The sequence below is a fragment of the Lepisosteus oculatus genome, chromosome 3, assembly GCF_040954835.1.
Source record: "Lepisosteus oculatus isolate fLepOcu1 chromosome 3, fLepOcu1.hap2, whole genome shotgun sequence".
NCBI lineage: Eukaryota > Metazoa > Chordata > Actinopteri > Semionotiformes > Lepisosteidae > Lepisosteus > Lepisosteus oculatus.
The window spans coordinates 6832935-6851008 of NC_090698.1; the positions used below are offsets into that span (position 1 = coordinate 6832935).

The following is an 18074-nucleotide window of genomic DNA, read 5'->3' on the forward strand; positions in this document are numbered from 1 at the left end:
TTAAGTACAACAGAAAATATAAATTGTGATCTGTAATTGCAAGAATAATCGTGGCTTTTGCTAGATTGATATATACAATATGTACTGTATGTACAAATTCTGAAATCAATTTATTTACAGGGAGATATTTTGTTTACTGCCTTCAGTGTTAGTCATATAAAATAGCCAAAACCTTTAGCAGCAACAGAGGGGTTTGAGTCTAACCAGGGCTCCCCAGTCCAGCAAAGCCTGCCTCAGACAGGACACTGGGACCATTTTAGAACAATTTAGGAACACCTCCTGCGGCGTTTTAAAATGAAATCAAGAATCGTGAGGAGCAGGATGGAGGAAACAGCAACCTTAGTTTAAGGCAGGACCTCATCGACTCTTCGTCCAACAGAGACTGAGGACAATCAAAACAATCTGAGCAGACCAAAGGTATTGTTTTTTCATGGTGTTCAGTGTACTTAGTTCTTGTGTCTTGATTTGTCCTTGACTTCTCGTGGGCAAAGGCAGCGTGCAAAGGTGTCAACTGCCTGAGTGCTTCTGAAACCACACAGTAAGGCACATCAATCTACTGTATATGCCACACTAAGAACTGTACGAATACTACCGTATATACTGGCTAGACAGAATTCAAATCACAGTCATCTTACCACAGCATCAGCAAGGGCATCAATCTGGTTACCTTGTCTGCCTGTGTGCTACTGTTGTGCCTGGGGTCCTCAATGCACTGTATCCTTTAGGAATGCTCCTGAGGAAAATGAATCATGTTCACCAGGGAAGGGCCATTTAAGGGAAAGGGCCCCCAACCTCTCCAGTGGAAGAGATTGATGGGGACTGACACTGCGCCCAATCAGAGGAGAGCCATGAGGAGACCTCACAATAATATGAGAGGTGTGTTTGGGATTAAGATACAAGTGTTAGGCAGGGCTCAGCTGGAAAGCATGTCTTTTGAATCCTCCAGTCCACTTTCAGAAGTGATGCAATAGGACCGTGGCAGCCCAGCTGAAAGACAGTGTAAACAACGTGATGCAACACAGCAGGGCTCTGCGGCTCAACTCCACTGCAAGAAAGTGTAAGAAAGTGTAAGGTGTTACATGCAGGAGCAGAATGGCGTTTGATCCGGCTCGTTTAGGAGCTACAGAGCAAAACACCAGGTGAGGAATCCTTTGGGGACGCAGCTCAGGAGAGGTGGCAGATGAGCTGGGGCCGTTGACCTCTCCTGCCTGTTTGCTTGCCAGTAGCTAGGTGACCCAAGGATAATTCTAATAATAATTATAATAATTGTTTACACTTATATAGCGCTTTTCTGGACACTCCACTCAGAGCACTTTACAGGTAATGGGGAATCCTGCTACCACCACCAGTGTGCAGCCCCACCTGGATGATGCGACGGCAGCCATAGTCCAAAACGCTCACCACACTCCAGCTCTCAGTGAGGAGGAGAGCAGAGTGATGAAGCCAGTTCAGAGATGGGGATTATTAGGAGGCCATGATTGGTAAGGGCCAATGGGAAATTTGGCCAGGACGCTGGGATTACACCCTTACTCTTTTCGAGAAACGCTGTGGGGGTTTTAATGACCACAGAGTGTGAGGACCTCGGTTTTACATCTCATCAGAAGGACGGCGCCTGTTTACAGTATAGTGTCCCCATCACTAGACTGGGGCATTAGGACCTATACAGACTACAGAGTGAACCAGGATCTCAGATCTCACAGGATCTCAACCAGGCCTCACTAGAACAATCCCAAAGTTCAATGTCCAATCCTATAACTGCTTGTGTAAATGTAATGCCTTCTGCTCTCAGTCTCAGGTGCCCTTCCTCTGAATTTCCACTGGTCTGCTCTCACTCTCTCCTCCACTCCTGCCCTGTGATTTCTGGATTTTCCTCTGTCCTCTCCAACTCCACTCTTTCAAAGGGCATCTGCCCTCCACTTAGTGTCTATTCTGCTTGAGAGCATTCAGACCTGACCAGAACTCTATCATCACCTGCCTTCTGGACACTTTTCTCTTCTCCCCCTCCCATGTTGCTGCAGAACTGAGGGCCTCAGAGGGAGACACCTCTTTGCCCAGGATGGTGTTTTCTGTGGTCATCACAGCCCTGGTCCTCACCAGCAGCACAGGACCAGCACCTGCAGTGAGCTTCGAGCTTGAGAGATAGGAGACAACTCAATGGGGCTATAGGGTCCCTCATACAAACTGAAGCAAACTCAATAGAATGACAGATGTGTCCCTTCACTGCTCCTCCTATTCAAAGGCAGCTTAGATTCTTCCTACTCATTGGGACATACAGATATTGTGCTGGGTGTAATAATTCAAATACTAATTGCTGGTCTTGGTAAAAACAACACACACACAAGACAGGAGTCATTCTGCTCTGCGGCCTGGCATGCATCACGATTAAGAGCGGATTTGTTGAGCCGGTTAATAATGTACTCTATTCAATTCAGAACAACAGGACTTTCTACAGCAGCTTGCTCAGTAAAGGCTGAATTATTGACAGAGGTAGGTAGGTACTTTATTAATCCCATGCGGGAAATTTAGGTAGTGTTGCTGACTCACAGCTCTAAGGTCCTGGGTTCAGTTCTGTCCTGGGGTACAGTCTGTGTGGGACTCTGCAATGCAAGCTTTCACTGGCTGCCTTGTATCCCTCCTGCTGTCCAGAGACATGCTTTTCAGGTAAAATCTCTAAATTGTCCCCTGTGTGTGCCCTGCAATGGACTAGTGTCCTAGCTTGAGAGAACCGTGCCTTGGACCTTTGTCATCTGGGAAAGGCGACAACACACCTCCACTTTGCACTGGGCTAAATGGCTGTTGAAAAAGGATGGATAGACTCCTGTTTACCTTCACAATCCCTGTAGGTAAGACTTTCTGTCCATGGAAATTGAAAGAAACCTTGTGCTGCTCAGTTTTCACTCTATAACTCACAGGAGACGAATACTGGGATACATGTTCATCATAATGACTACCTAACTAGTTAAATATTGCAGCACAAGAGAGAGCTCAGTGTAGAAGGATGTAATTGCGCAATACAGTTGTGTAACTCACCCTGGCGCCAAACTGAAGGAGAAGCAGACAGCTTGCTCTCTCCCACTTCCTGTCTGTCCCTTTGTTTTTCTACTAACAGTTGTACAGACCCCAGGGCACACAGGGAGCAGGAAGAACAGGGATGAGAATTCCTGGCCTGATCCATACCTTTTAAATCCAGAAGACAGAGGATTATAAAAGCCAGAGCGTATAGGTTCAAAGGAAGCTTCTTTCTCATAGCCATGAGCCTTCTGAACACCTCCTCTTAATCCTCCTGCTCCCACTTGAAACCACTGCTTTTGCACTGAACACAGTCACGGAACAGGTGAAGGTTTATTAGCACTGAAAAGAGAAAGAGACACAACATTTCGGCCAGGTGTCCCCTTTTCTTTTCAGCATGGAATAAACCTCGATCTGTTCCTTTGCAGCCTATGCACCCTGACGCCTGCGTACTTACCTACTTGAACCTTTTCACAACGCAGTCTCTACTTAATTTTTGCATATTGCTGCTCTTTGAGTGCTGCTGAAGGTCACAGGTATCACGCAGTCATGTGTACTGCTGCTGTTGTTTTCTTTACTAATCCTATGTGCACTGTTACTTTCCACTATTCTGCTGGCACACGTGCTGTTGTTTTATGTTCTCACCTCCAGCAATGTGTGATGTCATCTGTTGTGCGAGGAGACACGCTAGTAAGCCTTCCACTGTTATCAGGCACATGTGACAATAAACTTGTCACTTGAAACCTGAACCTTCTCAGGAGTCTCAGCTCAGTGGTTTCGGCCCAGTTTAACTCCACTTAGTCAGCCTCAGCTCTAGTTGCGTTTCACATTCACAGGACCAGCACGCAAAGGGTGAACGTTATTGAGCATTTGTGTGCTGGGTATGGTTCTGTAGTTCTCTTTTTAAACCAGACACTGCCCAGGAAGCAGCCCCAGAGCAGACGTCTCAGCAGTAGAGAATCCACTTAGAAACTGCTGAAAACGTTATTTTTCATGCTTTTGAAATAACTCTATCACCGTGACAGGGAAATTGACGACTTTTCCTCAGAGATTTAGAATTAGACTCATTGATTTTTTTTTTAGTTACAACAAAAACCTGGGGGTGAGGCTGGAGGGTATTTCACCTATGATAAATGCTGACTTTAAAACCCTCACATCCTTAGGTGCAAGGAAAAAATACAGAATCCCCATGGAACTCAGGTCCATGACTCCAGACATAGCAGAGGCTTGAATCAACAACATCTGGACTGCAGGTTCCTTCCTGCATACAATTAAGGCACTATGTAAAAAAAAATCCTGATTCTCATTTTATAAAATGTACACATGTAAGAAAGGGTCAGACTTTGTGCAACCATATTGTTATTGATATAGGTCATAGTAACATTTTTAAAGTAATAATGATGATAATTAATGACGACAGATTAGGTTATTAATCAATGCATTGAAACTGGTGCTTTGGCTTGTCTCTGCGCAGTTACGGTAGGAACTAAAATCATAACTATGGCTTTTCAGCGGCGGGAAGCTCGGCGGACCGTCTTGTATTAATCGCTTCAGGAGGGCAAAACACTGCAGACGTCTCACACGGAACCAAATGCGAGGGGAGACGCTGTTCCTCGGGATGGATCGAAATTGCGGGATTTTTTTTTAAGTTTATTTCAAAGCACACTTTAAAAGAGACCTCTAGCGGTAACCAGAGTGTGGCCGTTTCTGATCTGGTGTCGCAAGAAAAACATTCCCCATCTCCTCTCAGCCGAATAACGTTTTTCGCTAACGGAGGTGGTGGAGAAAGGACGTGCTGGTCGTAGGTAAGAAAGGTAACGTTTTGATTTAAACGCGCTTTTCCGTCATCATGCCCATGTCCTTGATCATGCATCAAACATGTCGTGGCGTCATGTTTGTGTGATGTATACGGAGTGATTAACGGAGTCTTGAAATCGCCTTCGACGAGTATCTGCTTTCAACGCCACATCATCATGCACAACGACGAGAAAAATAGGGAACCGAAGGAATAATGGATGTGCTGTTAATTAAAGTTGGCACAGAATGAGAATGATGTGCTAAAGCCGAATGTGTTGTAATTACCGTACATGGTAGCCGGTGCGAGTACGGAGCTGGTTTAAGGTGCTTTCTGCACATCAGTAAAGTTCATTAATGCTGATGGTTGTATGTAACAGTGACTTATTGCAAACAAGAATGTAATTTGCAACTCCTATTAGTTTGCATGTGTGCATGCTTTAAAATTTTAAGCCCTCCGTTTTTGGAGGAGAACCTGAGAGTGTCCCTTTTTTATGAATTCTTTTTCACGCACTACAGGATGACACACCATTGTGTTTGTTTAATATTTCCTTCTTCAAGTCAGTGACCTCTTTCCCATTCCAATAAAAGAATCGCTGTAAAAATGTATTCCTGTTGTCTGTGATCTTGTGCTTGCTTATATCATTTCTGGCTCCCAGAGTTTCATTTTTTTTTGGACTCTCTTGCTCACCTGCCTTGACTCATCCTCACAGTCTCTGTCTTTTTCTCCTTATCCTCATATTCCTTGACTACCTGAAGAGGCTCAACAGACAAAACATATTTTTTTAAATCTTTATTCAAAGCCTTACAGCCATCCATTTTCTAACCTCTTCGTCCGGTTCAGGGTAAACAGGGAGCTGGATCCGATATCATCATTGGACACACACACACACACTTTTCCCAGAAGCCAGTGAACCTACTAGTATGCTTCTGGACTGTGGGAGGAAACCCACATGGACATGGGGGGAACATGCAAACTCCACACACACAAGTTCCACACCAGGAATTGAACCCAGAGGCCCCAGGCTGCCATGCCATGCTGCCCTCAAAGCCTTCCTCTTAAAAAACAAATGCTGTAGAGAAATAAAAACTGGAAAAGGCCGTGATAATCTAGCGCACAGAAACTGTGACGATAAAGGGGTCAGCCCTGCGGCAACCGAAATGAAATTGCCAAACGCAAGGATGAATCACAAGGTAACTGCTAAACGGGTGGGTCAGAGGGAGCCGCTGGCGGGTGGGGACATGTGGCATACATGTAGTCCTGTTTCTGGGTAGCCACTGGCCCCATCACAAGGGGGCGCTGGAGAGGGGAAGAAGCAGCACCAATGCAGACAGGTGAGGGGACAACTGAGCCACTGGCAGAAGAGGAGCAGGAGACGGGGGGGCAGAGGTGGAGAGAGATGGGATACGAGGGTGGGGGGGCATTTGTTTGTTTTGCTGGCTGCCAGGAAAATCCAGAACTGCAGGCAAAGAGGAGGCAGCAGGAGTAGGAGAAGATCCAGAAATCCTTTCGTGTGCTTTTCATGGAAGCTGCTCCGTAAATTTCATTTGCTTCAAAGGTGTACATTATGTTTATCAGATCAATCTGTTTTCTTATTAACACGTTTAGCAAGTTTAAGAACATCGGTATTTAACTGGCACTGCAATATACACTGTGATGATTTTTAAAATTCTGTGGAATGTCCACAGCTCCTAATGTAATTACAGAAAGACGGTATTATATTAGTGGTTACGGCAATAACTGTCTCTTTGCAATAAGGTCAGAACCCACCGAAGAAAGATCATTTGGATGTCAATACAAAGTCATGAGGGAACACAACATACAAAACATTTGCCTGTTAGGAGTTGATTTGCATGATGTCCTGTAAGAGAACTGACCAGCGAGCTACAGTGACAGACCATCCTGCAGCGCTTCCTCCCGAGCTCAGAGAAGAGGCAGGCAAAGTAGCCTGCAGTTGTGTTCTGTTGTTGGGAAGGGGCTGAGCCTGCCTTGGTGTCTGTCTTTTCAGAATCCCTAGACAGACGAGGGGCACGGAGAGAACGGAAAGTGAAACAGCTTCAGGAGCAAGATGACCAGGAAGGCCGAGCTCCAGTCGTACTGCTGCTCACCCCTGGACAGCTGCTGATTTCATTCTGGGAGCATTTGTTGTCTCAAAAATCAGCTGTTCTTCTGCCTGAAAAAGACAGATAAAGACGTAACGAGATGGGGCCTGATGTTGGGACGGATCTCGTTGAGTTTTTTGCCTCGCTGTTAGATCTGCACAGGCAGCAGCTTCGAGCCCTCACCAGGCAGGGAGACATCCAGGCAGCAGTGCTGGCCAAGCTGCTGAACTACAGGAAAGCCAGCCCCTCCCAGACCTGGGGAGAGCTGCGAATGCCGCAGATGGCTCCGGGCGCCGACCCGGAGTCCTACATCACGGTCTTCGAGCACACCGCCACCAGCAGCCGGCTGCCCAGGGAGCAGTGGGCTGGGCGGCTCAGGGGCCTGTTGAGCGAAGAGGCTCGTGCGGCCTGCCCAGCCCCCAGCTCCCGGGAGGAGCCGGCGGACTACGAGGCGCTGAAGGCCAGGGTCTTGAACCTGTCCGCGGCCGAGGAAGACGGCCATCGCCTCCAGTTCCGCTCGCTCCGCTGTCCCCCCGGCGGGAGCCCCCGGGCCGTGGCCAAGCAGCTGTACGAGGCCGCGGAGCGCTGGCTAAAGCCCGAGAGGAGGTCCAGCACGCAGGTGCTCCACCGGATCGTTATCGAGCAGTTTGTGTCCGTCCTCCCTGACGACACCGCCGCCTGGGTCCGGAGACACTGTCCTACTAACCTCGACAGGGCGATCCGGCTCGCCGAAGACCACCTCGCTGTCCCCGGACCCGCTGCCGGGCGGAAAGGACCGGACCCCCTCCCAAGCCAAACCAGCGGCTCAGGTCAAGGCCCAGCAGCTGCCGGTCTCTCCGGTTCCCAGCAAACCCCAGGAGAAGCAACACAGGACAGGAGTTCACATTTCCCAACCCAGGAGCACCCCTCTCCTCCACAGTACGTATCAGCTAGAGCGCGTAGTGTCAAACTGACCTAAATACACACTGATCCATATTGTCAGAATGAATACCCTACAGATAAAGTGGGCCATGTGACTACTCTTGATTAGCCGGTGGCATAAACAGGATTTCTGTTTTCAGTCCGGACTTGTACAGTATAGCGACCAGTGGGAGGGTTATAATCTCATGGCAGTGTCCTCAGAGTAACATCCCTCAGGAAAAAGACATGGTTCAGCACAGGCAAGCTAGCAATGAGCAATAAGGAAAAGCAGTTTGAATGCCATCAGAAAAGAAGTTATGAATTCAGCAGATTTAACACAAAGCAATAGAACTACAAAGGGCACACAATAAATTGAAGCAGAAGCCAATCTCATTTTGTAATTGCTATATTTTAATAGGTTTGTGATACCTGTCAACATAACACATTTTAAATGAGAAATGTGGAGAGGGAAATGTTCAAAAGGAAAAGTAGAATATCAGCACTTCTTTCCTAGTATCCTGCAGTGGTTAGTGTTCATATTTTATCATGTCTCATGTAGATTTCCATTCAGCAGACCTGTGGGTGACGGTTTACACTTAAAAAGAACGTAAAGTGTTTTATGTCAAGGCCATTTGTGAAAAAAGAAGCTGAGGAAAATGATCTATTTAGTTGATTTCTTAAAAGTTCTGGGCAAACCTGCCCTACCCAGGTCTTTATACAGTAAATCCAGGCACTGTTTCAAAGTACAAAACTTAAAATGTTGCATCTTAAAGCTGGATTCAGACAGAAGATGGGTATTGCTTGTCTTTTTTAGGAAAGTACACCTTCACAGAGGTTCTGACTATAATGGAAGTCAAGGCTCCAAGACCAAGTCCTTCCCCGTCAAGCGTGAAGATGTTTCTCTGGATTGTGAAAACGTTAAACTGGAGGTCTATGAGTTACCATCTGTTTCCTTTGAAGTGGAGCTGCCCGCTGTCAGTTCTGTTAACAGCACACAACCGGTGCGTGCTCAACATTCTGCCGGCTGTCACCGCAGGCTCTCGAAAATGCATTGTCAGCCTGGTGAACGGGTTTGTCTTTTTGTTCAACGTGAGCCGCCCAGATCGCAAACTGTCCACCGCAGCCAAGAAGCAATTCAACTAGAGCATGTCCACAACGTACAGAAGCCACCGGAGTTACAGTCGTCAGTGGACAGCAGAGAAAATGGAGATAATCCCCATCCTGACCGCACTAATCCTGAGGCACCTGAAGGGAGGACTGCAGAAATAAGCCCTATTTGGAGGGTAAGTGAGAACACTGCACCTCATGAGAAGGCTGATGAAGACCTACCCGTTAGCGTTGAAGAGCCAGAGGAGCAGTCGTCACACCCTCAAGATCAGGAGGAACAGGTCTTGGCTGATGAGGAAATGACCTGTTTGCCAGACCCATCTCCGCACTCTTTACCTCCTGCCTGTACCTCTGAGACAGAAGCAGGCCCTAGTTTAGGTGGTCCCAGCAGCCCCGATCCCAAAAGGAAAGGGACCGAGGACAGTGGGAGAAGTGGGAGAAAATTCCGCACCCAGCACGTGAAGATTCCCGTGGCCGACAAGCTGCATCAGTGCTCCTACTGCAGGCGGACGTTCGTGACCCACCCGGACCTTCTGCTCCACCAGAAGTCTCACAGTGGGAAGAAGCCATATGTGTGCCCCAAGTGTAGCAGCAAATTCAGTAAGCCGCACCATCTCAAGAGACACCTGCGGATCCACAGTGGGGAAAAGCCCTACCGCTGCGGGGACTGTGGGAAAAGTTTCAGAGAGCTGGACACCCTGAAAAGGCACCAGCACATTCACACCGGAGCCAAGCTGTGGCAGTGCGAGGACTGCAAGAAGTGCTTCAGCCAGATTTGGAGCCTGAAAGAGCACCAGAAAATTCACACGGGCGAGAAACCATTTAGGTGCACAGAATGTGGGAAGAGGTTCCGGCACAAAAGTGCCCTGATAAAGCATCATCGAACCCACACAGGGGAGAGACCGTATGTGTGTGGGACATGCAGGAAGGGTTTCGGTCAATTGGATACTCTCAAAAGGCACCAGGTTGTCCACATGAAACAGAAGCCAAACGAGACAAGAGCTAGAAAATAATCAAAATTTCCCTCTTCTGGGATATGACCTCTATTACAAATTAGCTGCCAAATTACCTACAGAATATCATACACACATTTGGAAAGTACACCAGAACTGGAATACACTTACACTGGTGGACAATGGTGTTATTCATCACATGCGCTGGATCTACTGTAATCTGGTGGTCTCATTTCACAATGTGGACTTGTGGTGTACTTTACACGTGGAGGGTTATTTTTGTTAGCAGACGCCCAATGTGACGTGTTAGATGGGGATTGTGTTCAGTGACCGTTTTAGTGTTTGGTTTCCATCTTAATAAAATTGATGTTATTGTCAGTATTTGGGGATCTTGCAACGTGTATTGTTTGTATCCAGTGGATGTGTAATACTTCCATGGAAGATCAAGAAAAAGAGAATGAAATGTTTTGTGAAGCCCAACTCTGATTTACTGACTTTTTGGGTTGGAATGGGCCATCGCTAATTATTTTGGTTACCTCCTCTGCTGCTGATTGCATCTCCATTTGTCTCACTTCTAAAAACATCAGCAGTGTAGGTAGAGGGGTTGGTATGTGGCTTCCTCAGAACAAGTATCACTAAAATTGACATGTTCTGTGAACATGTCCAGCTCTTTCTGTCCAGGGCTGTAAAACACTGCCTCAAGCAAAACAAACAGTTGTGAGAACAAGTTTGTGAACCCTTTGGAAATATCTGGATTTCTGCAGGAATGGCTCCAAAAATGTGATCTGATCTTTATCTAAGTCATAATAATAAATAAGGACGGTCTTATTTAACAAACAACCCACACAACATTTTACATTGTCATCTCTTTATTGAATAAATGGTTTAAACAATCAAGGTCATTTCTGGAAAAAGTATGTGAACCTCTAGGATAATGACATCTTGAAAAGAGGGTGATTGCAGTCAGGTATTCCAATCAATGAGTCAGGTGTCCTAATCAATTCAGGTGTGGGTTCGACCTGCCCTGCCGTATAAAACAATCACCCAGTTTTGGTTACCTGCTCTTCACAACAGAATTCTGTTGAAGTGCAAAATGGCCTGATCAAGATTTCAGAGGACCTCAGAAGAAGAGTTGTTGAAGCTCATAAGACTGGAAAGGGTTTCAAAAGGATTTCTAAAGACTTTGGCCTTCACCAGTCCACGGTCAGGCAGAGAGTTTACGAGTGGAAGAAATTCAGCACCGTTGCTCCTATCCCTAGGAGTAGGCATCTACAAAGATCAGCGCAAGGACACGCCGTACAGTCCTCAAACAGGTGACAAAGAACCCTAGGGTGACAACTAAGGGTCTGCAGGCATCTCTTGCACTTGATAACATCTGTGTTCAGCAAGAGCGGTGTTCATGAGAGGTTACCACGGAGGAAACCACTGCTCTCCTGCCTGTATCAAGTTCACTAAAGACTACCTTGATGTTCGACAGTACCACTGGAACAATGTTTTGTGGACAGATGAGACAAAAGTTGAACTTTTTGGTAAATGTACACAGCGTTATGTTTGGAGAAACAAAACACCACATACCAACACCAAACCCTCATCCTAACTGTGAAACGTGGTGGAGGGTGTATAATGGTGTGGGGCTGCTTTGTTGCCTCAGGGCCTGGACAGCTTGCAATCATTGAGAGACCAATGAATTCCATGTTGTATCAGGAACTTCTACAGCAGAATGTCAGGGCATCTGTCTGCGATCTAAAATTCAAAAGCCGTTGGGTCATGCAACATGACAATGATCCAAAACACAGGAGTAGAGTAGAGTGGCTCAAACAGAAGAAATGCCGTATTTAAGAATGGCCAAGTCAGTCCTGACTTCAATCCCATTGAAATGCTGTGGCATGATCTAAAGCAGGCCATTCAAGCAAGACATGCCAAAAAAATACTGAAATATATGTAGTGTGCTCTCTGAAGCCACCAGTTCTGTAGGGTTTGGGCATTTACGGGGACAATTCTTAATTGTCCGTAAATCACAAAATGATTCTTTTGATGGCTTTAGAATCCAACCATGCGATATAACTCAAACAACGCACACACACACACACACACACAGGTACTAATACACGAGGATACATTTATTGATACATAGAATATGCATGTAAACCTAACAGATCTTATCGAGAGGGTTATCAGAGTACAAAAGGTATATATTCAGTCAGTTATAAAGAGTTACATATATCAAGAGGACATACGTTCAGTATATCATTCATTTAGACCGTTTCGTAAATGCGCTTGGTTATAACTTCTACATTGGATACTCAAAACAAGTACATAACTCTTAGGAATTAAATTGATATCAACTGGTTGGGATAACAATTGAATTCTCGAGCTGTAATGCATTGAAGTTGAATACTCATCCAATCTCTGGGGATTCAGATCTCCTGCGGGCTCTCTGGCTCTGTGCCAGGCTGTGCTGTGCGGCTTGCGATGGTGCGCTGCTGATGCTCACTGACCGGCTAGTTAGTGTTGGCTTTAACTAGCACAGTTTGTGCACAGGAGAAAAGATGACTGTGGGTCCCAGCAGGTCAGGAAGAGGACCGGTTCGTTCCTGATGAAGCGCTAGTTCTGAATAGTGATTCAGCTGTCCACAGTTCCGACCTGTTCACAAGGCCTGCAGCTGATGCTAACCTCGGGTGGATCCTCTGGTTACTCTCTGGCAACCTCCGCTCTCGACTCTTAGAACAAAGGAAAGTTCTGGCACTCGGACACACTGGCCGTTCCGTGGTTGTCTGGGCTGAGTCTCAGGATGGTCAGGAGGCGCACTGCAAGAATGTCCTGCCCTTGGGAGCCTTCTGCTCCTGGGCCGTCCTGCCCTGGAATTCTCCTTTGAGATTCTCCCTTTCAGAAAAGTCCACTACAGGCTCTCTGTGTTGCCTGTTTTTACCTGGAGGAACTTCAGCTCGTTCATTGGCTGAAAGTTCCATGGGCATCAGAGTCCCACATGGGTTACTCGGCCCTACCAGTCCCTGATTGGTTGATCAAGGTGAGATATGAGTAATTTACTCCTGACACCTAGGAATGCAGTCCAGATGTCCATCTGGCACTCCCTAGACAGATAGGCGCCAATGGATGACCATTGATCATGATAGCCAGGCTTAGCTAAGTGCATCCCCCTTTGGGAGCTGTCCCTTATCAAAAGAAAACATCTTTAAATCAGCCTGCATGAATAGTTTCTCTGTGGCTGCACCACAGAGATGAAGAGAGAGATGGGGCCTCATTTGGGAAAGCACAGCAACACTTAATTCTGTCTTATTAACAAGCATTGCCGCTACATATATAATGAACTGAACTGAAATATACAACGAACTGAAACAGTGTTGTATAGAGGAATGGGCCAAGATACCTCCTAACCGCTTCACCGGTCTCATCAGCAGCTACAGAAAGCTTGAACTTGAACTTGAACTTTATTGCCATATGTAACCGGTACGGGTACAATTTGAATTCTTATTTACAGAAAGTCTCTCGATTGTAAAACAAGTGTAAAAAACAAAACAAAGTGCAAACAGTGCATCAAGACAATAGACAAACAATAGACAATGTGCAAGTAAACATGTAGACAGTTTGAATGTAAACAATACAGACGTGTAAACAATGACTGGAGATGTGCAATAGATAAGAAATCATAAAGAGGTAGAGAGGTAGACCTTTTGGTTGAGGTTATTGTTAAGAAAGGAGCTAGTTACTAAATATAAGGGCTCACATACTTTTTCCATCAATGACCTTGATTGTTTTAACCATTTGTTCAAAAAAAATATGGCAATGTAAAATGTTGTGTGGGTTGTTTGTTAGATGACTGTCTTTATTTATTATTTTGACTTAGATGAAGATCAGATCACATTTATGGAGCCATTCATGCAGAAATCCATATAATTCCTAAGGGTTCATTAATGTTTTCTCACAACTGTGGTTTATTTGTGTCCACTCTCTGGTTCTGAGTGTCGGGACACAGCTTATACTGTGCCTGTAAGGTTGGTCCACAGTTCAGTAACCAGGGAACGGACCCTATGTGGTCACAAAGACCCAAGACAGGGAATGAGGGAAACCCAAGGCCAGGGTCCAAAGCCAGAAGGAGAAGTCTAGAATCAAGGTCCAGGAACACGATCCAAAAGTCCAAGTCAAGAAACAGGCCCAAAATCCCCAAAACGGTTTAGGAGTCCCGGAAGAAAACAAAAGGCAAGGGGCTCAGACCATCAAACTGAACAAAACAAACCAGGAAGCAACAAGCAGACAAAACGCAGGAACGAAGATGAGGCAAACGATGAGCAGAGAAGTAAACAGGAGCAGGAAACAAATGCAGGAACCAGGGAAGAATGTACCAAAGGCTAGATCTAGAGCGCAGAGGAATGGCAACAATACTGAGCACTGCTCGAACAATGAGCAGGGTTTAAGTAGGCTGGAGGAGGGGAGGCATGGTGAGCTAGGGACACTAGGTGAGCATGGATTGGTTAATGACGTCAGCTTGGTCTGCACCTCTGCTGCGCAGTTAGAGCAGGCACTAGAGGTTGGGGTGCCCTCTGGTGGCGGGGTAGTGAAACGGTAACAGTACCTGAAAAGCAGCATTCAGGGACAAGAGAGGAACCCAAGTCCAGGCAGATGATCCGGCAGGTATGTGGGCAAACAGGCAGACAGGCTGTCATGGCAACTAGCAAGCAGTAAAACACAATCTGAAGTGTTGTCAAAAACAAAGCAAAGCTCATAACCGTAGAGCTTTGAGCAAAGCTCAAACTACAAGCGAGCTGCCTGCTGAAAAGCAAAGCGAGTCAAAATCCAAGTAGTAGCAATGCAGGGACTGCTGAGGCCTAGGGCTCAAAACTGTAAGACAGCACTGGCATCGTGCCAAGCCTGAACTTAAATGACCTTTTCCCATGAGACAGGTGTGGTGGGTAGTTGCACACGGGTGGAACGGACCTCCTGCCTGAGCGCGTAGTCATGGCAACTGGCTAACTGACAGGTCTAGGTAGGTCTCTGCTAGTTGTTGTGGCAAGTCTATACTCTACATTGTTCGCTTTCTTTCAGTCTTGTCCCCAGCTTATCTCCATATGTGACTCTAAGAACTTGCTAGCGATTTGGCCCTAGCAGTGACAAACCATGTTAAGTAGACCCATTATCTGACTTGGTGCTTTCTGCAATTTTTTTAGTTATTCTAGTTATACCCCTTTTGTGGCATAATTATAATAACAAATATTGTTTCTGTCAGAGGATTAATTAACATACAGGTCAGCATGATGGTTAGGCATTGGTGCCTTGTAGGGGTAGGGTCCTGGGTTCAATTCCAGACCTGGGATTCTTTTCCCTGTGCTTGTATATTCTGATTTGCCTAACAATAAAAATCGCCCCCTAACCCGAGCCTTAACTGCAACCCTAACTCTATGGTTATTCAAAGACAGTAGCTTGTCCTATTAATAATTCTCTATACAGTATGTAAATTTTGAATGAGCTGAATTTTTACAGCTCAGAGACCAAACTAACACCTACGTTTTTTTATTACACCTGTTCAATCTAACACCTGTTATTTGAATATACTGTACCTGCCACACCTAAGACCTGTTTTATATTCTCGTGGTAGGTAATGTTCTTTAAAGAGTTGTAACCAGAAGTCACGTTACTGTGAGATGATCCCAGTATTGACAGTCCTGTTTCAGAACAAATAAACAAGGTTATCTCCTTATTGCTCCTCATTTTTAATTGATTCTTATTCTCTTAGTTATGCCTGTATCTTCTGCCAGTTCTGTGACTAAAACAGATCAAGTAAATATCTTAAGAGGCTTGTAGTTCCTCTCCCACAGACATGTGTTGGTGTTAGTGACTAGTGACTTAACCACTGATAATCTATAACGTCTAACACTGACAAGTTTGTGCTCTGGGAAGAATAGGCTGTGTGTTATCTACTGTACTCCTCTAAACTTTCTATATAACCCAAACGTCTCACGAGGGTGACTTCTAAATTGGAACCGTCTCAAGAAAAGAGCTCAGGCTGTCCTGGAACCACATCAGATGTCTAATCCTTGTAGTATCCATAGTATCTGTGTACACACACAAATCTGTCTACACAGAATGATTCTTCTTCCAGGTGCTCTCTCCAACTACAGATTCTAAAAAGAGAAGAATTACCAGATGCCCTTCACCGCGGAGTCTCTATATGTAAGCATTTCTCCTCTTCAAGAGCTTCACTTTTATGCCGTTCTGTTAGATCCAGAGCGCCGGTGTTTAAGCGTGTTTCCCACGCAAGTTGTCTGCTTTTCGCAGCTCCACATGTGGAAATCGCTGTTCAGTTTTAGACGGGGTTTCGACGCCCTCTGTTGGCTACACACAGAACTACAGCTCACTCCCGCTGCCGTCTCGTCAGTGTTCAAAAGCGTCGACTTGCACTTCAATTGATGCCGCCGTGCTGGCTGTGGTTTTCAAATGTGTCTGTTTATCCAGGATATTCCTCAGTGTTATGAATATTATAGAACTTAGAATTTTGGTGTTCTTGTTTACCTTTCTACAGATAAGCTCAACTGGAATGTCGTCATTGCATTTTTTTTTATTCTCTACTTCAGTGTACTGTGTGCAAATTATGAATGTCTGTTTTTTCAAGAGCAGTTATAAGGCCACATACCCGACTTCCTCAGCACCGACCAGGTCATCTTAACACAAAAGTTTCCCTTGACTATTCTGATACCCTGGCTTCCTCAGTTCCATAAGTTAGTAAAATTATTTACATTTTTTTAAGGAACTTAAAGCTACACTTAACAATGTAATGGAAGCACCCAATTGATAAATGCCACAAGATGAAAGGCAAAATAACACCAAAGTGAAATATAAAAGTTTCAGATCTACTGCCTCGTTCTCAGTTGTCAATACAACCAGGTAATATGAAACAGACCATTTCAGTATGATTTGTACAGATGCCCCTTTATTTATTGCTCTAAACATTTCAGTACAAAGCAAAACCCCTCAACATCCTCTCTTTTCTCTCTCTTTTCTCTCCTCCCTTCTAGAAGAATTAGAGATGTGGAAATCTCCTCTTCTGGGCTTTGTACTTTATGTGTCTTTTCCTATTTTCTTCTGTGCATTTGTGCTGTGAAATGACATTGAAAAACAGTGAAAAGGCTGCAGAAGATCCTGGTAACTGGGGAGACTAGTTAGAAAGGGTATGCCAGAAGAGAAAGGGAATAAGTGCCAATATAAACATCCAAAGGTAAAAATGAACTTCCTCCTCCTGATATGTATTAAGTGTCAGTATTGCAAGTGTCAACAGAAGTATTCAATTCCATCATACCCAGTCAACTGGTGACAAAGCTCAGGGGATTAGGTCTGTAAAACTCTGTCTGCAACTGGCTGCTGGACGTTCTTATCGAGAGACCACAGGTGGTGCAGATAGGCAATAAAACATCAACACCACTCACCCAGAGCACTGGAACCCCACAAGGCTGCTGTCTGAGTCCAAGGTTGTACTCCCTATTCACTCACGACTGCACAGCAAGACACAGCAACAACCGCATCATTAAGGTTGCAGATGACACCACTATAATAGGACTGGTCAGTGATGATGACGAGTCCACTTACAGGGATGAAGTCGTATAGCTGCTTAGGTGGTGTCATAGCAATAACTGGACTTGAACGTAAAGAAAACGAAAGAGCTAATAGTGGACTTTTGGAGACACAGGCCACACACTCACAGCCCACTCAGTATTGATGGAACGGAAGTGGAAACAGTCATCAGCTTTAGGTTTTTGGGAATTCACATCTCTAACGATCTAACCTGGACTGTGAACACTGAATCTATCATGAAGAAGGCTCAGCAGCGCCTTTATTTCTTGAGGTGCCTCAAGCGATGGGGGATGCCAATACATGTGTTGGTGAACTTCTACCGCTGCACCATCGAGAGCGTCCTCACCAACGGGATCACCGTGTGGTATGGCAACACCTCTTGGCGAGAAAGAAAGACACTGCAGAGAATGGGCAATATGGCCCAGAAGATCATTGGCTGCGGTCTCACCGAGATTAAACAGCTCTATGAGGACCGCTGCCATGGTAGAATTCTGGCCATCATAGAGGACAGTCACCACCCCGGGCACACCTACACCATCACCATCTACCTCATTATAATTTCTTATCTATTGCACATCTCCAGTCATTGTTTACATTCAAACTGTCTACATATTTACTTGTACATTG

At 45.5% G+C, this 18074-nt stretch overlaps 1 protein-coding gene across 2 annotated transcripts; it reads left to right on the plus strand.

Moving 5' to 3' along the window:
- Window positions 1-4528: 4528 nt before the first annotated feature.
- Window positions 4529-10247, plus strand: LOC107076599 (zinc finger protein 449-like). 2 transcript variants are annotated; one of them, XM_015340679.2, is made up of 3 exons: window positions 4529-4823; window positions 6813-7824; window positions 8621-10247. In XM_015340679.2, exons 2-3 carry the CDS (start codon window positions 7007-7009, stop codon window positions 9924-9926), a joined length of 2124 nt encoding a protein of 707 aa, XP_015196165.2. In that variant the 5' UTR covers window positions 4529-4823; window positions 6813-7006; the 3' UTR covers window positions 9927-10247. The 2 variants fall into 2 exon arrangements, with proteins under 2 accessions (XP_015196165.2, XP_015196164.2); XM_015340678.2 differs by having other exon boundaries at window positions 4529-4814.
- The last annotated feature ends 7827 nt before the right edge of the window (window positions 10248-18074 follow it).